The following is a 21,066-nucleotide window of genomic DNA, read 5'->3' as shown; positions in this document are numbered from 1 at the left end:
CAGAAAAATGCATGAAATTTTTATTTGAATCGAAAATACAAATAGCTTCTGCACAAATACTTTTTATTAGTGTAGGTCAGTTGGAATTGTATTTAAATGGGCCATATAGGTCCATGTTTTGATATAGCTGCCATATAAACCGATATTGGGTCTTGACTTCTTAAGCCTCTAGAGGGCGCAATTCTTATCCGATTTGAACGAATTTTGGCACGACGTGTTTTGTTATGATATCCAACCACTGCGCCAAGTATGGTTCAAATCGGTTTATAACCTGATATAGCTGTCATATAAACCGATCTGGGATCTTGACTTCTTGAGCCTCTAGAGGTCGCAATTATTATCCGATTTGCCCGAAATTTTGTACGGCGGATCCTCTCATGGTCATTTATTATGGTCTGAATCGTTCTATAGCCTGATACATCTCCCATATAAATCGATCTGTCTATTTTACTTCTTGAGCCCCCAAAGGGCGCAATTCTCATTCGAATCGGCTGATATTTTACACAGGTCTCCAACATATGATTTAATTGTGGACCGAACCGCCGGACCATATCTTGATATCGCTCTAATAGCAAAGCAAATCTTTTCTTGTATCCTTTTTTTGCCTAAGAAGAGATGCCGGGAAAGGAACTCGACAAATGCGATCCATTGTGGAGGGTATATAAGATTCGGCCCGGCCAAACTTAGCCCGCTTTTACTTGTTTTTTTTTTTTTATTTTTAATTTTTTTTGTTTTTTTTTTTTAATTTTTTTTTTTTTTTTTATTTTTTTTGTTTTTTTTTTAATTTTTTTTCATGTGTATGTAAAAAAATTAAATACAAAAGGGATCATATTTTGTATTTAATTTTTTTTTTACTTTTTTTTCTTTTTTTTAATTTTTGGTTTTTTAATTTTTGTTTTTTTTTTAATATTTGTTTTTTTTTTCTATTTTAATTATTTATTTATTTATATATTTTATTTTATGTTTCTTTTATTTATTTTTTATTTTTTTATTTTGTTTTATTTTTTTATTTATTTTTATTTTTTAAATTTTTTATTTTTCTTTTTATTTTTTTTTTGTTTTTTTCATGTGTTTTATGATCACTTTTGTGTTTTCACTTTTTTTTCAATTTTTGTGTGTTTATATTTTTTCTTTTTTAATTCTTTTGTGCTTTTAAATTTTTTTTTTTTAATTTTGTTTAATATATTTTTATATTTTTTTTCATGTTTTTATTTTTCTTTGTTTTATTATATTTATTAATTTTTCTTTTTTTTACTTTATTCTCTTATTTTTATTATTTTTTCTTTTATTTTTTTTCGTAAAAGCAAGGATTTTTTTACTGTAATTTTTGTTTCTAAATTTTTTTTGTTTATTATTTTTTGAATTATTTTTTGTTTTTTTTTATTGGATTTTAAGTTTTTTTTTTATTTTTTTTTTTATTTATTTTTATTTTTTTTTTGTTTATTTTTATTTTTTTTATTTATTTATTTTTATTTTCTTTTTGTTTATTTTTATTTTTTTTTATTTATTTATTTTTTTTTTTGGATTTTTGTATTTTTTTATTTAATTTTCTATTTTTTATTCTTTAATTTTTTTTGTTTGTTTTTTTTTAATTTTTTTGATTCTTTTCCTTTTTGTATATTTATACAAAATCATCTTTGACTGTTCATTTTCTTCTAACCATAGTTTGTTAATTGCATCACCTTTTTCTTCTTCTTTCACATTATGATTTGGTATCGTTTGTTTTTTTTTTTCAAAATCTCAGTGCTGCGTGCCATACTTGTTAGTGTTGAAAAGAAGAAGAGGCTCGTTTTCGACAGTTTAATTCTTGAGTGAGCTGTGCTTAAATTTTAATGACCACTTATCTAAATAATTGCGCCAGCAGCAATTATAACAATTCACACTCATGTAGTCACTCTTCAGCTACAGCTTCAGCCACGTACACAGACGCTCTAGATCCTCGCAATTCAAAAACACTTAGGTGTCACCTTGTGCGACCCTAATTTTCTCCGTGTGTGCCCCTTGGCCTCCATCTAGACTTACCAAAGCGCGTGCAGCGCTCTCACAGCAATGCTGATGATTAGACATTTGGCCTATTGCAGATATTGACGCAAGCGTTGTTTTTTTTTTTGTTTTTTTTTTTTTAATTTGGGTAAATAGAAAAATATGCTGAAAGGAAATCTTCGGGGCACATGAAGAGCAGACGCGCACAGTTGGGTCCATACACATAGTCGACATTCTTTTCTAAATGGAATCTTTAATGAGAAAATTTACAGGTGTTGCTGTTTGTTGTCATTCAGATTGCCGCGTGTGTGTGTGTGTTTTTGTTTTTTGTAGTTATGGCTATTGTCACTGTTTGTTAATTTGAGATTTAATTGTTGTTGTTATGTTTTAGTTTTTTTTGTGTGTTTTTTTCTTAGTGATAATTTTTTGAAGATTCGTAAATAGCTTTTCAAACACTTGTCTTTTTTTTTGGGGGGTAACGTTGTATGCAAAATTTGAATTATCTCTGGGCCAGCAGGCCTTCCGTCCATTCGTTCGTCCGTCCGTCCGTCCATGGTATTCATCATTTCTGCCTTGGCTCTGGCTCTAATTAAAATGTCTGTTTAGTTTCGACATAATCAGAGCGTTTGTTTGATATTTCGTAATTCCGTATAAAATGAATTCATTTCACTTTGCTTCACTTTTGTTTTTAACATAATTTGCGTTAATTAGCACCATAACATGTTTTCCCCCCTTTTTTGTTGTTGTTTTCAAATTTCTCTCTTGCAAATCTCGAAATATGTCTGTTAAAGTGTTTTGTTTGTTGCCATGCATGTTAATGCGTTTAAATGAAGTGAAATTTGAGCGACATATGTGTGCCTTGTCAGAAGGAAACATGAGTGTTGCCCCTAGGAGCATAAGGCGTAAATGAGGGGGGGGGCGAGGGGGTAAATATACAAGACCAAAAATTTGTATAAAACGAATTTGAAAAATTTTCTAAAGGGCAAAAAATTCAACAAAACTGAAATTTTTTTCAAAATTTAATAAATTTTCCAAAACAAATTAAAAAAAAATTAAATTTTGAAAAATATAAAAAAAAAATTGTGATAAAATTTTCTATAAAGAAAATTTTACAAAATTTTCTAAAAAAAATTTCACAAAATTTTCTTAAAAAAAAATTTCACAAAATTTTTATAAAAAAATTTTTGCAAAATTTGCTGTAAAAAAAATTTGGAGAGAATTTTTAATAAAAAAAATTCACAAAATAAATAAAATTTTGACAAAATTTTCGGTAAAATTCAAATTTTTACAAAATTTTCTATAAAAATAAAATTTATAAAATTTTTTATAAAAATAAAATTTTTACAAAATTTTCCGCAAAAATAAAATTTTGACAAAATTTTCTATAAAAATAAATTTTTGAGAAAATTTTCAATAAAAAAAAAATTGACAAAATTTTCTCAAAAGTAAAATTTTGACAAAATTTTCTATAAAAATAAAATTTTGACAGAATTTTCTTTAAAAATAAAATTTTGACAAAATTTTCTATAAAAATAAAATTTTGACAAAATCTTCTATAAAAGTGAAACTCAGACAAAATTTTCTATAAAAGTAAAATTTTGACAAATTTTTCTATAAAAGTAAAATTTTGACAAATTTTTCTATAAAAGTAAAATTTTGACAAAATTTTCTATAAAAATAAAATTTTGACATAATTTGCAATAAAAACAAAATTTTAAAAAAAATTTTCTTTAAAAATAAAATTTTGACAAAATTTTCTATAAAAATACAATTTTGACAAAATTTTCTATAAAAATAAAATTTTGACAAAATTTTCTATAAAAATAAAATTTTGACAAAATTTTCTATAAAAATAAAATTTTGACAAAATTTTCTATAAAAATAAAATTTTGACAAAATTTTCTATAAAAATAAAATTTTGACAAAATTTTCTATAAAAATAAAATTTTGACAAAATTTTCTATAAAAATAAAATTTTGACAAAATTTTCTATAAAAATAAAATTTTGGCAAAATTTTCTATAAAAATAAAATTTTGGCAAAATTTTCTATAAAAATAAAATTTTAACAAAATTTTCTGTAAAAATAAAATTTTGACAAAATTTCTGTAAAGCAAAATTTTGACAAAATTTTCTTTAAAAGTAAAATTTTGACAAAATTTTCTATAACAATAAAATTTTGATATAATTTTCAATAGAAACAAAATTTTGAAAAAATTTTCTGTAAAAATAAAATTTTGACAAAATTTTCTATAAAAATGAAATTTTGACAAAATTTTCTATAAAAAAAATTTACAAAATTTTCTATAAAAATAGAATTTTGACAAAATTTTCTTTAAAAGTAAAATTTTGACAAAATTTTCTAATCAAAGTGAAACTTAGACAAAATTTTCTATAAAATTAAAATTTTGACAAAATTTCTGTAGAAGCAAAATTTTGACAAAATTTTCTGTAAAAGTAAAATGTTGAAAAATTTTTCTATAAAAGTAACATTTTGACAAAATTTTCTTTAAATATAAAATTTTGACAAAATTTCTGTAGAAGCAAAATTTTCTATAAAAGTTAAAATTTGACAACATTTTCTATAAAAATAAAATTTTGACAAAATTTTCTATAAAAATAAAATTTTGACGAAATTTTCTATACAAGTAAAATTTTGAAAAATTTTTCTATAAAAATAAAATTTTGATAAAATTTTCTATAAAAATAAAATTTTGACAAAATTTTCTATAAAAATAAATTTCGACAAAATTTTCTATAAAAATAAAATTTTGACAAAATTTTCTATAAAAATAAAATTTTGACAAATTTTTCTATAAAAATAAAATTTTCACTAAATTTTCTACAAAAATAAAATTTTTTCAAAATTTTCTATAAAAATAAATTTTTTTTCTTTAAAAGTAAAATTTTGACAAAATTTTCTATAACAATAAAATTTTGATATAATTTTCAATAAAAACAAAATTTTGAAAAAATTTTCTGTAAAAATAAAATTTTGACAAAATTTTCTATAAAAATGAAATTTTGATGAAATTTTCTATAAAAAAAATTTACAAAATTTTCTATAAAAATAGAATTTTGACAAAATTTTCTTTAAAAGTAAAATTTTGACAAAATTTTCTATAAAAGTAAAACTTAGACAAAATTTTCTATAAAAATAAAATTTTGACAAAAATTTCAATAAAAATAAAGTTTTTACCAAATTTTGTATAAAAATAAAATAATATTTTTTTTATAAGAATACAGTTTTGAGAAAATTTTTTATAACACTGATTAACACTTTCTATATAAAATTAAATTTTCAAAAAATTTTCTATAAAAAAAAAATTGTTTTTGAAATTTTTTTTTTTTTGAAAAATAAAAATTATAAAAATAACAGTTCCGGACAGGTCACCTGGATGAAAAGAATCGCCCTAAGCCGACCTCAAACCGGCATACAAAAGTATGCATCAAACATACAACAGGACGATATACACAAACACAAACAGGATACGGCATATCTGCATCAACATAGGACTCACAATCAACGCGGCCACCCTCACGGATGACCGAACACAACCACAACAGCTACGGAAACCAACGATGAGCAAACGCCGCCGACTTAACATGGGCAAGGCAGGTGCCAGGCCACGTCATGCGCAGCACCAAATCACTCGGTGGCGCCAGCACAGCAACAACTCGTTATGGATAACTGGCGGGTATTCATCCCTCCACTAAGTCTTGTCCGCCTCCTAAGAAATACTTCCCGGAAAAAGGTGGCCAGCCTTGCAACACTCGTCTCGTCGTCAAGGACCCTACAGAAATAACACACCGCCTCGCTAATCCCCATCGCGCATAAAGTACGGGCATTCCGTCAGTACATGCCTCCAGTTCTCAGGTCTCCCACAGTCGCACAGATCAGTCCTGGACAAATTCCTCTGATGCAAAAATGCATTAAAGGAGCCATGTGCCGTCAGTATGAAGCCCAGACCTAGGCCGAAGCCAAAGTCCGGGCGGTCTCGTACGAACGTCGCGTCGCGTATAAATTCGTAAGTCACCCGACCATTGTCATTGTCTCCATCGATCATCAAGACGCTCCAAAAGGAGTGTCTTGAGCCGCCTCACATCCCCATCAGCATGCTCAGAAGCGATGAGCAAATCTTCACGCACTAATGAAATTCCCTTTTTCACACTATACAGGACAGCCATGTAACTCACGAATAAATCAAACGGGGGGCGTGCCAAGCAATACCTACACACAGGCAAGCAAGCCAGCATTGCCAAGAGGGTCGCTACCACAGTAGCGATCAAGGCTTTTGGCGGGAATCGAACCACGACCCCTGCACTGGTAATCTAAGAACGCTACCAACTCGTATACCGGGGCGCCCTCTCTTATAGTAACTTAAAAAATAAAAATTTGGTATCCAAATTTCGGAAGGGGTACCTAGGGAGGGGGTGGGGGGCGCCCCACCCCAAAACCTACCATATATATACTTAGACCAATCAGGACTGTATGGAACTCAAATGAAAGGTATTTGGGATAAGAAAACATATCTGATATCCAATTATCGGACCAAGTGTTAGGGGGACTACCCCATCCCCCGAAACATCCTTAAATCGGACATATGTACCGACCATGGCAATATGGGACTCAAATGAAAGGTATTTGCGAGTAGAATACGAATCTGATATAGAAATTTGGGACAAAGTTTCTGGGGGTCCACTCTTTCTCCAAAACAGGACTTATTTACTGACCCTGGCAATATGGGGCTTAAATAAGGGGCATTCGAGTATAGAATACAAATCTGATATCCAGATGTGGGACCAAGTGTTTGAGGGGACGCCCCGAGAACATCCCCCAAAGAAGACAAATTTACGACCATAGCAATATGGGGCTCATATGAGAGGTCTTTGGGAGTAAAGCACGAATTTGATATCAATGTTCGGGAAAAAGTGTCTATGGGGCCACCCCACCCCTTTAAAACCTCAAATATGACGTATTTTCTAGCCATTGCAGTATGAGGCTTAAATAAGAGGTCGTTTTGAGTAGAACACGAATCTGATATATATTTTCAAAGCCAAGTCACTCAGTGGCCGCCGCATCTCCTAAAACACCCCTGAAACCGGTCATGTTTGCCGACTATGGAAATATGGGGCTCAAATGAAAGGTATTTGGAAGTAGACCACGAATCTGATATTTGGGATTAGACCACAAGTCTGATATCGGAACCAACTGTCTAGGGGACATTCCACCACCAGAACAACCCCCAAGTAGGACGTTTTCGTTCACGAAGACAATTTGGGTCTTCAAGACAGTGGAGCTCTATATTCATAGTTTTTAGGGCCCATACCCCAAAGTGGACATATTTGCTGACTTTTGCAATAAGGGGTTTAAATGAAAGGTTTTTGAGATTCGAAAATGAAGTTGATATCCAATTTCGAGTTTAATGGCAATATGGGGTTCAAATAAATGATTTTTGAGAGTAAACCACAATGCTGATATATTTTCAGGGCTAAGTGTTTGGGGGACCACCCCTCTCCCCAAAACACCACTAAATCGGGCATATTTACCCGCCATATCAATGTGGGGCTCAAATGAAAGATAGTGGAGAGTAGAGCACGAAATTGATACCCACTTTTGGGACCAATTTTCTGGGGGTCTACTCCTTTTCCAGAACAACCTACGAACAGGAATTTTTTACTGACTATCGCATTATGGGGCTCAAATAAAGGTATTTGGGACTAGAAAACGAATCTGATATTCAAATGTGGAACCATGTATTTGGGGCACCCCGGCCCAATTCCAAATCCTCCCTCCCCATTAAGTACAAATTTTGGGGTCAAGTGTTTGAGGATGCCTCATCTCATAAAAATTTCAATAGAATTCTTACTATAAACTAAATTTTTTTAAAAAAATTTTTCCATAACAACATTTTTTCTAAGATTTTTACATTAAAAAATTTAATTTTCTTTAAATTTCTCTTGCTTACAGACCACCGCTCAAAGTCAACAACAGCCATTGATGAATAAGTCCAATGATGACCTACGAAGAAAACGCCCCGAATCCACAAGGCCAAATCACATTTTGCTCTTTACCATCATAAATCCATTCTATCCCATCACAGTTGTAAGTACAAACTTCTAATACACAGCAAAGACTTTATGTTAAGCTTTTGTTTTATTTGAAACAAAAAAAAAACTACAATTTATTTTCTAAACAATGAGAAAATTGTTTAAAGAATGTTCAAAGAACAGCAGAAAAGAAAAGAATCATGGTAAAGTTCTGGCACCTTTTGTTTAAGACAGGTTTTTTTCCTCGCCTCCAATTCTGGATGTTTAGAACACAGCCACAATTATTATGTGATGTCGTGCAACAACCTTTAGGTTATTTGTTTTTCATTTTTTGATGCTGTCACATGTTTATGGTGTCATACCGTCTGCAAATCCGCCTAGAAGGTTTCCTTTTTAAACAATTTGGTGCTATTTTCTGTTACTAGAGTTTGGGGGAAGGTGGAGAGATTTCAACCTTAGGTGTGGTAGAGGAAACGCAATGCTGGTTTTTATTGAAGCTGATACTTTTATTTACCATAAAGAGAAAATGTTTCTGCTTTTAAAGATTTCTGTTGCAATAAAGTATTCCTATATCCGATTATTTAGTTCAAATTAAAGAAAAGAGGTTTGTAATCTCTACATGCATCCATGTGCACTCTTGTGCCAATTGAGTATTTTGAGAAAAAGTTTTACTATGTTTGGGGACATGTTTGTAATGTTTGGGGACATTTTTGAAATGTTTGGGGACATGTTTGAAATGTTCGGGGACATGTTTGAAATGTTCGGGGACATGTTTTAGGGGCATGCGTGACTAGTTAGTGAACTCAAAAACTCTTTTCCAATTATTAACAATATGTTTGGCGAGTTTAGACACGTGTATGGCAAGTTTGAGGTTTTGTGAATCAACTCCACAATTTTTGGGGACATGTTAATGGCAACACTCTGGTAGAGAATACATTTGATTAGTTTGGGGATATGCTGACAAAGCGAGTTTAGCGAACATATGTGACAAGTTTTGAAAACTAGTTTTCAACTAGTTGAAATATGTTTGGGGACCTCTTAATCTCTCTAAGCCATGTGCTTGGCAAGTTCGGGGACTTGAATCCCTATTCCACAAAGTTCGGGGACATGTTTTCGCCTACACAATGTTTAGGGATATATCTGACAAGTTTGAAGACACATAAGACAAGTTGAGAATCAAGTTTAGTAAATTTTTGGGACATGTTGACAAGTTTGAGGACGTGCCGACAAATCTGGGAACAAGTTGGTAATTTTGAAACATGCCGGCAAATTTGGGGATATTCGTAGGAAGCTTGGGAGTACGCGAGAGTTTGCGAGCATATGTGACAAGTTTTCAGAACTTGAAAACTAGCTTCCAACAAGTTGAAATATGTTTAGTGACCTGTTAATCTCTCTAAGCCATGTGTTTGGCAAGTTTGGGGATTTAAAACCCTATTCCACAAAGTTTGGGGACATGTTTTCGACAACACAATGTTTACTGATACATCTGACAAGTTTGGAGACACGTTTGACAAGTTGAGAACTAAGTTTAGTAAGTTTTTTGGGATATGTTGAAAAGTTTGAGGACATGCCGACAAATTTGGGGACATGTCGTCAAATTTGGGGACATGCCAGCAAATTTGGAGACATTTGTAGCAAGTTTGGAAATACGTTAGAGTTTGCGAACAGATGTGACAAGTTTTGAGAACTTGAAAACTAGTTTCTAACTAGTTGAAATTTGTTTGGGGAACTCTTGTCTCTCTCTTGACCATCTCTTGACCATGGGATTGACAAGTTCGGGGACTTGAAACCCTATTCTACAAAGTTTGGGGACATATTTTCGCTTACACAATATTTAGGGATAAACCTGACAAAGGTTGGAGACACGTTTGACAAGTTAAGAATCAAGTTTAGTAAATTTTTGGAATATTTTAACAAGTTTGAGGACATGCTGAGAAATCAAGTTTGGGGACTTAAAACCCTATTCAACAAAGTTTGGGGACATGTTTTCGCCAACACAATATTTAGGGATAAATCTGAAAAGTTTGGAGAAACGTTTCTAGTTGAGAACCAAGTTAAATAAGTTTTTGGCATATGCTGAAGGGTTTAAGAACATTCCAGCAAATTTGGGGACATGTTGGCAAATTTGGGGATATGTTGGCAAATTTGGGGACATGCGTAACCTAGATTGGGTATGCATTTGATAATTTTGTGGACTTAAGAATCACTTTTACAGTGTTTGGGGACATGTTTTGTTAATGTTTTTAAGAGATAAGTGTGCGGACATGTTCGACATATTTTGGGACTTCCGAACTAATTTAAGTCAATTTTCGGGACATGATGGCCACTTTGGGAACATGCGTGACAAGTTTGTATGTTCTATAATTAGTTGCCGACTAGTTGCAGTATGTTTGGGGAAGTATTTACACAGTTTGTGCAGGAGTTTGGCAAGTTGAGGGACTTGAGAATCAATTGTTCAATATTTGGTGTTATGTTTTCTTCAATGTTATGCTAAAGGATGAATTCCATTAGTTTGGGGACATCCAAGATATGTATGGCGATTTGAGAGGTATTTCTAGAATGTTTTGGGGACATGCTGACAACTTTTGGGAACATGCTGACAACCCTTGGGGACTTGCTGGTAAGTTCGGATACATGCTGATAAGTTCAGGGACATACGCAATAAGTTTAGAAAAATGAGACTTAGTTTCAAACTGGTTGCACTATGTATTAGCCTTGTTAGGGCATGTGTTTGACAAGTTCGGGAACTGAAATTTAATTCTAAAATTTTTGGTTCTTGTCGTGGCTAAAGCACGTAAACGGATGGTCACAGCTATTCCGTGACATCTTCATTGCCTATGATGACTTAGTGGATACACTGAATGTGGTTAGCAACATGTTTACCAACTTTGGGAAAATTTTTTCTTATTTTGAGGGCTTTTAATACCCAGTTTGGGGAATGGACATAAAGTTTAAGGACTAATTTGTTAACTTAAAGGAAATGTTTCAAGGTTTGAGGACAAGTTTGGGAACAAGTGCGACCATTGTAGATTGGCCATTTTTCAATGACCAGCAAAGCTAATCAATATATATTTTCATTTCAATCCTTAGACAGATTCATGGACACGTTTGGGTACATGCTTGCCTAGTTTAAGGATATCCTTACTGAAATGAGTTACCTTTTTTACTAAATTTATTGAAATAATTCACTATTTTGGATCAAGTTGAACTAGTTTGAGGACTTTATTTTCTTCTTTTGACATCATATTTCCTTAGCTTAGGGACATGCTCACTAAGTTTTTGAATTTGTTTGGCATCATCGTAGTCTATGCTGTCTGAATGAAGACTTTAAATGTTTTTAGCAAGTTGGCAAACAAATTTTTTGTTTTGAGAACTATTCATTCCCAGTTTGGGGACTTGATTTCTACCTTACTTAGTTTAAGGATATGATAACTGAATTTAAGAACACATTTACTAAATGTTAGGGACATATTCATCTAAACTAGTTAGGAACATGTTTTCTAGTTTTTTGCATTTCCAGGTCCTTTAATTGATTTGACTGTGAAGTTCAAACACATCAGGGGTTGTATGAATACATAAATACTCAGTTTGGGATCTGGACATTAAGTTTAAGGACAAATTTGATGAGTTTGAGGAAATGTGCCAAAGGTTTGGGGATAAGTTTGACATGTTTGGGAACAAGTGTGACCATTGTCAATTGGCCATTTTGCAATGACCAGCAAAGCTAATCAATACATGGGTTATTATATTCCTTAGACAGATTCATGGACACGTTTAGGGACACGCTTGCCTAATTTAAGGATATCCTTACTGAAATGAGTAACCTTTTTTACTAAATTTATTGAAATAATTCACTATTTTGGATTTAGTTGAACTAGTTTGAGGACTTCATTTTCTTCTTTTGTCATCATATTTCCTTAGTTTAGGGACATATTAACTAAGCTTAGAATTTGTTGGGCATCGTCATTGTCCATGGTGTCTGAATGGACACTTGTCTATGCTGTCTGAATGGACATTTTGAATATGTTGAGCAACATGTCTACCAAGTTGGGAAACAAATTTGGTTGAGAGTTGAGGGTTCTCTTATTCTACTGTACTCAGTCTCAGTATATGTTTACTGATTTTAAGAAAAAAATTACCAAATGTTGTGGACTTATTACTCTAGTTTGGACTAGTTTGGGGACATGTTTCCTAGTTTTCTGCATTTAGTAAGTTTTTGTGATGTGCTGAAAGGTTTGAGGATATACCGACAAAATTGGGGACATGTGGACGAATTTGAGGATATATTGGCAAATTTGGGGACATGTTTAAATTATATTAAACATATAGTAAAATATAGGATTAGTAGGAGGTAAAAAGAAGAGCATTTATTGAAGCCATGCTGTCTGAATGGACATTTTGAATATGTTTAGCAACATGTCTACCAAGTTGGGAAACAAATTTGGTTGAGAACTATTCTTACCCAGTTTGGGGTTCTCTTATTCTACTGTACTCAGTCTCAGTATATGTTTACTGATTTTAAGAAAAAATTTACTAAATGTTGTGGACTTATTACTCTAGTTTGAACTAGTTTGGGGACATGTTTCCTAGTTTTCTGCATTTAGTAAGTTTTTGTGATGTGCTGAAAGGTTTGAGGATATACCGACAAATTTGGGGACATGTGGACAAATTTGAGGATATATTGGCAAATTTGGGGACATGTTTAAATTATATTAAACATATAGTAAAATATAGGATTAGTAGGAGGTAAAATGAAGAGCATTAACTATTGAAGCCATCAGCTAAAAATATCTTTTTATTTATTTTGTTTCTTTACTTTTTTATATTTTAATTTCTTTTTAATTTTTTTTACTTTTTTTTTATTTTTTTAATTATCTCCTTATTTTTTTAAATTATTTTCTTATTTTTTTATTTTTCATTTATTTTTATTTTTTTATGTATATACCAGTGTGCTATTCTTATTTAAACATTAACATTTAAATGCATAACATTTTCAAGAACTATCACAGGGTGTGAAACTGAAAAAACAACCAACCAACCAACCAGGCAGACATCTAGCAGTAATAACGACTCAAAATTACATAGTAAAACAAAATCCGTATAAACAGGATACCTTAAGCGAAGAAAAAGACGAAGAACAAATGTGTTTCGCTTCAGCTATTTCACTTCCCCTTTGTGGATTCGTCCAAGCATATACATAAATGAGCATTGTAAGCAATTCCAATTCCAGTTTCAACATGGGTTACCTTTGCCAGTATTCCTTTTTGTTGCCTTTTTTTTCTGCAATTCCTTTGCTTGGCTATACCACTTTTAGCTTTCCCTCCTATCTCCATCTTGTTGAGCTCATGGTTATTTGACAAATCCTTCGAGATAAACTAAGTTCTTAGTGTTGTTGCAAAAGCTACAAACAAATGTTGGGGGACAATAAAAGTAAAAAGTAAACTTTACACTTTGTAGAAGCAAAAAAAAAAAAGGAAAAAAATATAAAAAAAACAACCAGCCATGAAAATAACTACACTTTCGAAACGTATACTTAAAGGATTATTTACAACTCTCGGACAGAAGTAGCAAGCAATGGGGGGGGGGGGTTGTTTTTTTGGCCAGCAAAGATAGATAATAACGTTAGAAATAACAGCATGAAGCATACCACATTTCTTACATTTATTGCTTTTTCCCCCCCCCCTGCGTTTCTCTCTCATCGAAACTCTTTGGCATTTGAGCTATCTCTGATTTGTTTTTTAGTTCTTGTGAAAAATTTCCTTAAGCAACAGCAACTTTTACAAAATGCACTTGAACAAATTGCTTACGAATGCTTGCTTTTCATTATATTGCTGGTATACAAAGGAATTTTTCACAAATAGTTCATTGTTAAAAGGATTCTTGTTAATATTTTAACTTTTAATTGGTCAAGCGCCATCTATAGGTGAAGCTAGTGAAAAATGTCCCTAGTGAAGAATGCTGAGTTTATGTTTACTAAGTTTGCCAAGTTTGGGGATATGTTGGATTATTTTGAGTACTTGCTTTCTACTTTTGAAAATTTTCTAATCCTCTATGGGAATTTCAATACAATTTTTGTAAACATGTTTAGGGATTTGTTTAAAAAGTTTGCTGATATGTTTAAGAACATATTTCTATGATGCCAATCTTCGGAAGGACATTTGTTAAGTTTGAGGACATGCATAATTGATTGGACAATATGGTCAACAATTTTAAGGAATGTGTTAACTGAGTTTGGTAAAATTTTTACTCGATTTGAGGTCATGTTTTGGGGACATTTTTGTATAATTCAGGGTTTTGAGTTTTTCTTATCGATCAATGTAGGATTAGTTTGGCAATTCGTTCAATTTGGGCTCACATTTATTGGGTTTGGGAGCATATTTGTTAAATTTGTGCATTTGTTTGCTAAGTTTGTCTATTTCGGGGACATGTTCAAAAAGTTTGGGAACATGTTTCAAAAGTTTGGGGACATGTTTCACAAGTTTGGGGACATGTCTCAAAAGTTTGGGGACTTGAATAATGGTTTTAGGTCAGTGTAGGATACATTTAGGAATTCATTGTGTTTGGGTGACATATTTGTTGTGTTTTCAATGTAGGATTAGTTTGGCGGTTCGTTGAGTTTGGTGACTATTTCATGATTTTTGGGACATGTTTCATGAGTTTGGGGATATATTTATTGATTTTGGGCACATACTTGTCTAGTTTGGGGATAAGTTTAGCATGTTTGGTAATATTTTGGTCTATTTTGGGGACATTTTTAGTTTGTTTAAAGAATTTCTTTTGAAGTTTGAGAACTTGAATTTGGCTTATTGGTCATTGTAGCTTTTATTTCTTAAGTTTGAGGACACATATACAACATGTTTCTGTAGTTTGGTAACATGTTTCTATAGTTTGAGAACATGTTTGTAAATTTAGAGACTTAATTATAAGTATGGAACAATGTCTAATTGTAGTTGTTGAGTATTTTGTTTGGTTGTTTTTTTTTTTTGTTTAAATTTGGCTTGAGAACATAATTCTTGAGTTTGGAGACACCCTTTTTGAGTTTAGGGACATACTTCTTAAGTTTAGATACATATTTGCCACTTTTTGGGACATGTTTGTCTAGTTTGGGGTTATGTTTGTCAAGTTTGGGGTTATGTTTGTCAAGTTTGGGAACATTTTTCTCACGTTTGGTGATATTTTTGTTAGTAAGGGACAAACTTTTTGAGGTTAGGGATATATTTTTTAATTTTGGGGACATGTTTGTCTAGTTTGGGGTTATGTTAGTCAAGTTTGGGAATATTTTTCTCAAGTTTGGGGATATTTTTAAACAGTGTGAAAAAATGTTTTTGAAATTTGGGGACTTTCATTCTGCTTATCTGTCATTGTAGCTTTCATTTAATGATTCGTTGAGTTTGAGGATACACATGTTTAGATTAGAGACATTTTTGTAATGTTTGGCAACATGTTTCTGTTGGGGACATAGATTAGGGACATATTTGCCACTTTTGGGGATATGTTTGTCTAGTTTTGGGGTTATGTTTGTCAAGTTTGGGAACATTTTTCTCACGTTTGGTAACATTTTTAGTTAGTGAGAAGAAATGTTTTTCAAGTTTGAGGACTTGCATTCTGCTAAATGGCCATTGCAGCTCTTATTTGACAATTCGTTATGTATGAGGAGACATTTTTTGAGATTAAACACATTTTTCCAATATGTGGAAACATGTTTCAGTAGCTTAGCAACATGTTTCTATAGTTTGGCAACATTTTTCTGTAGTTTTGCAACATCTTTCTGTAGTTTTGGGACAAATTTGCAAGTTTGGGAACATAGATTATAAGTATGCCACAATGTGTAATAAATTTGGCAATTACAATTACCTTGGTTGTTGAGTTTTTTATGTTTGGTTGGTTTTTTTAGTTTGGCTGAAGTTGAGTTTAGGAACATAGTGAAGCTGAGTTTAGGGACATATTTGCCAAAAACGGGGAGTTGTTTGTCTAGTATGGGGATATGTGTGTCAGGTTTGGAAAGAAGCTTGGGCTCATACTTGTTGAGTTTAGGGACATATTTTAATTGAAATAAATGTTTTTGAAGTTTAAGGACTTGCATTTTGCTTATTGGCAATCGTAACATCCATTTGACAATTCGTTGAGTTTCGGGACACATTTGTTGAGATTTAAGACATTTTCGTAATGTTTGGCTACATGTTTCTGTAGTTTGACAACATGTTTATATAGTTTGGGGACATGTGTGCAAGTTTGGGGACTTATATTGCAAGTATGGAACAACGTCTTATTAGTTTGGCAACTCGATGACCTTGGTTGTTGAGTTTTTTAAGTTTGGTTGGCATTTTAATTTTGGCTTGAGGACATAATTCTTGAATTTGGGGGTATACTTTATGAGTTTGGGGACATATTTGCCCAATTAGGGGACATGTTTGTTTAGTTTGGGGATATGCGTGTCAGGTTTGAGAACATTTTTGGGGACATGTATAGTTAGTTCGAAGAAACGTTTTTGAAGTTTTAGGACATGCTTTGTGCTTATTGATCATAGTAGCTTTTATTAGACAATTCATTGAGTTTGAGAACATATTTGCTTAGATTAAAGACATTTTTGTAAAGTTTGGCAACATGTTTCTGTAGTTTAGCAACATGTTTCTGTAGTTTGGCAATATGTTTTTAAAGCTGGGGGACATGTGTATCTAGTTTGGGGTCATGTTTTTCTAGTTTGAGGACAAGTTTGTATGTTAGGGGACTTAGATTAGAAGTATGGGACAATGTTTTATTAGTTTGTCAATTCGATAAGCTTGGGGACATTGTTGCTGAGTTGCTTAAGTTAAGCTTGAGGAAAACATTCTTAAGTTTGGGGACATTCTAGTTGAGTTTGGGGACATTCTAGTTGAGTTTGGGGACATTCTAGTTGAGTTTAGGGGCATTCTAGTTGAGTTTGGGGACATATTTGGAAAATTGGGGCACATGTTTGTAAAGTCTAGGAACATCTTTCTCAAATTTGGGAATATGTGAAACAAATTTGGGTCTTACCTTTAATACCCTACACCACCACAGTACTGGGTATTATAACTTAGTGCATTTGTTTGTAACATGCAGAAGGAAGAGAGCTTGATGAGTGTTTCTATGGACTCAGAATTATTTTCTGATTCGATTTCTGTTCGTCTAGCTGCCATGGCTGTACATGTTAATTTGTGTAAAAAATACAGGTGGCAATTTTTATCCGATCGTCCTTAAGTTTAACGCGTACACCTTTTTTGCTCTAGACTTAGCCTATTGAAGTTGGAAAAAACCGATTCATATTTGGATATAGCTCCCATATGTTCGTCCTATTGAACTTATACTGCAATAATATCCCCATCGTTCGTTTGAGCCGATCTTCATAAAATTTGGCACAAGGACGTGCCTTATTAGTCTCGACGTTACATTTGGTAGAAATCGGTAGAGATTCAGTTATAGCTCCCATATACTTATATCTATTGCTCCAGTTTCACTTCTAGATTCTTTGCAATGCTCTTCTCTACACAATGTCGGCTTCGTCCGACTTTAGCCCGTCCTTGTTTGTTCACTTTTAGAAAAAAATTTTGAAGTTTGAGTAGATTTGTACCAAGTTTACTCTTATTTTTATAATACTTGGGGACATATTTTCCAAATTCTGGCCATTGGGCAAGTTTGGGGACTTATTTCCTCTCTCTGGCTACTTGTTTGCTTAATTTAATTATTTTTCTTATTGATGGCATGGTGTAACATGAATACTTTCCAATTTTTTTTTTCGATAACCCTTGTTCCAATCAATTTCCTATTCATTTATTTCTCTAGCACAAAAAAAGCTTAAAGCATGTAATCCAATTTCGGGAAAAGCAATTCCATAGATACCCTTCTAAGGCTTTGTCCAAATGATTTCACTTTGTTGTATGTGGGAAAAAACCAAGTCACAACAATTTAGTTATCTGCATACCATCTGGATGGGTTGGCTTATTGCATCAAGAGTTTATCTATCTTCGAAGAAGTTTGATTGTTGGCAGCAGCAGCTTCAGCAGCAGTTTTCAATAAACTTTCTATGACAAATATTTTTCCTTGCAGCATGTACACATCAACTAAAGCATGGTTTAATGTTGCCTACATGTTTATGCTCTTATCTAGGATGTGTTTGTGTGTTAAGAAACTAGAATTCTTATGCATAAAAATCCCTGTCCAGCTTAAAAAATCCCAAATTGTTGTTCAGACCGGAATTAGATTGAGTTGGAAAAGTATATTTACAGAATTTTTTCTACATTTGGTTTCTCTTCTGTTGAGGATTTAGTTGTTGCAAAAGTTCTTTTTTTTTACATTAATCCCAAATTTATTGAAACTGAAATGAGGACATGACAAAAAAAAACAAAACATATAAGAACACTTATAACAGGAAATAGTATAAAAATCGGAGACAACAAGCAAATAAAGAAGTATAAGAACTGAGAAGAAAAGATTCTTTTGATGTTTTCCAAAGTGACAAACAAGTATTGTTGCAATATTTTTCACAAGGCTTTGTTTTTATGGAGTATTTCTATGTTTAACATGTCCTAAAATGTTGGGTAATAAAAAGAGAAGATATTCTCCGAGTAACTTAGCCTTAAAATAAATCTTTGTCAAAATTTGATATTTTTTACATTTTTTTTGAACATTTTATATATAAAGAAAAACAAGTGGACGTTTGTCATTTTTCGAATAGTTTATGTCAACAAAAAGTCATAAAAACTCAGCAAAACAAAAATTTACAAAAAAGTTTCAGCATTAGATAAGGGTGCCAAGAGCATACTTTCAGGGTGATAAGAGCATAGTTCCAACTTAGAAGACATATGTTTTTGACAAGATCCTACTGATGAGCTTGGTATGGTATCAAACGAAATCGCGATCTAGGAAATCAATCAAATGCTAATACAAAGCAAAAACACATCTTCTGCCCGACTTTAGGAAAAGTATTGCCGGCACATACCGGCACATTCCTCCGTCATCCGAACAATACACCTTTAAGAGATATCATTCCATGATGTCCAAGGGCCTTGAGAATTCCCAATACATCGCAGTACCAACACCGATACCTTCTTCCCCAAATTCACAAAACACCAACGCCCCAGATGATGAGCTTAGTGTAGTATCATACGAAATCGCGATCTAGGAAACCAATCAAATGCTAATACAAAGCAAATACACTTTTTCTGCCTAACTTTAAGAAAAGTATTGCCGGCACATACCGGCACATTCCTCCGTCATCCGAGCAATACACCTTCAAGAGATCTCATTCCATGATGTCCAAGGGCCTTGAGAATTCCCAATATATCGCAGTACCAACACCGATACCTGCTTCTCTCAATCCACAAAACACCAACGCCTCAGAATCCCTGAATACGCACCAACAGACCCAACAGTGCACTGGGGGCATTACCCCAATTCTCCAACCTCTCGAATTCTCCAACCTCTCGAATTCTCCAACCTCTCGAATTCTCCAACTTCTCGAATTCTCCAACCTCTCCAGCAGCCTGCGGAGCCTTCTGTTCGGCCCCTAGATTAGAAGGTTGTGTCTTTCTCGTACTCCTAAGTTATTTCCTTGCAGAAGGTGTCCATGCAGATGCTGTCAGTAGCGCTGCTGTAGTTGACACCTCAGCAGAAGTGGATGCCCCAGGCGGCGTGCCATCCTTTTCTCCATTGCCTCCTTCGGCTAAGGCACGTTCAACATCATCAGTTTGGGGGTATACTTTAGAGACATATTTGCCAAATTTGGGGACATGCTTGTCAAGTTTGGGGACATGTATTTCTCTTGCACCAGTCGTCTCTCCAGCAGCCTGCGGAGTCTTCTGTGCAGCTCCAAGATTATTAGGTTGTGTCCCTCTGGTACTCCCAGATGATTTCCTCGCAGGAGGTGTCCATGCAGATGCTGTCAGTGACGCTCCTGTAGTTGAGACCTCAGCAGAAGTGGATGCCCTAAGCGGCAGGCCATCTATTTCTCCATTGCCTTCTTCGGCTAAGGCAAGTTCATTATCGTCAGTTTGGGGGTATACTTTAGGGACATATTTGCCAAATTTGGGGACATGTTTGTTTAGTTTGGGGACATGTTTGTCTAGTTTGGGGACATGTTTGTCTAGTTTGGGGACATGTATTGCTGGTTTGGGGACATGTTTTTTTTAAATTTTTCAATATTTAATTAAATTTACCGAATATCTGTGTTATTTGCTTTATTAAAGCCTTGGCAATGCAATGTCCACTGGTAAACTTGGCCAAAGACATAATCATCAACAATGATAATTACAAACTGATAGCAGAGTCAAGTTAGTTTAGCAGCTGTGGGCCAAAAACAATTCAAAAACTAAAATTTCATTTTGAGGGACAAAAACCTCATAATTTAAAGCAGATCGTTGTTTTTTTTGCCTGACCATTGTCAGAAGTTCATCGACAAACAAATGGTTGCGACATGTATAGGCTGCCCAACACCAGGCCAGCCAAGTCGACTCTATTAGCCACCATTAGTTCGTTTTTTTGGCCTTGGTGATGCTTGAGAGTCCTGCTGTTTTGTCACAAGTGTGTCTGTGTGAGTGTGAGCAGAGTTGGATGACTGCTATGCACATCCTGCAGGTCTAGCCGCATTATCATAGTCATATTTCTTGGCATTGTTCACTGTTGGCTGGTGATGGCCAACTAACAGAGTGCGGGGTTTGTTTGACGATGCCAGAGAGCCGTAAGGGATGGGCACATATCTCAAGTGTAGATGCAAAAAAGCCAGAGTTGTTTTAACGGCCACTTTTTTTAATTTTTTCTCTTTTTTTTAACCAGCAAATATGCTGCATATTCAGCAATTTTTTGTTTAAGCAATGACAATAAATAATGAATAAGCCAACCAGCCGTATAGCACAATTCTTGTATAATTACAACATTTTTTTTATAGGAGACCTTCAAAAGTGAAAAAAGAAAAATTCAAATGCCCAGTAAAACTTGTGCCATAGTTTGGGCTATTCGATTGCTTCCATGCGCAAACTTCTAACGACTTTTATCGAACAAATTTTAAAATTGCTTAATAT

At 33.2% G+C, this 21,066-nt stretch overlaps 1 protein-coding gene across 7 annotated transcripts in view; it reads left to right on the top strand.

Moving 5' to 3' along the window:
- The window catches only part of LOC106081057 (heterogeneous nuclear ribonucleoprotein L), a 451,695-nt gene that overhangs the window by 115,332 nt on the left and 315,297 nt on the right, over positions 1-21,066 (top strand). For all 7 annotated transcript variants that reach the window (XM_013242759.2, XM_013242758.2, XM_013242757.2 and 4 more), the window contains exon 3: positions 7,953-8,087. In XM_013242759.2, the coding sequence (XP_013098213.1) occupies positions 7,953-8,087 (135 nt within the window). The remainder of the gene's footprint in view (positions 1-7,952; positions 8,088-21,066) is intronic.

This window comes from Stomoxys calcitrans, chromosome 5 (genome assembly GCF_963082655.1).
Source record: "Stomoxys calcitrans chromosome 5, idStoCalc2.1, whole genome shotgun sequence".
In the NCBI taxonomy this organism is placed as follows: Eukaryota; Metazoa; Arthropoda; class Insecta; order Diptera; family Muscidae; genus Stomoxys; species Stomoxys calcitrans.
The sequence above is the reverse complement of the archived record's forward strand: the minus strand, read 5'-3'. Positions and strand labels throughout refer to the sequence as shown.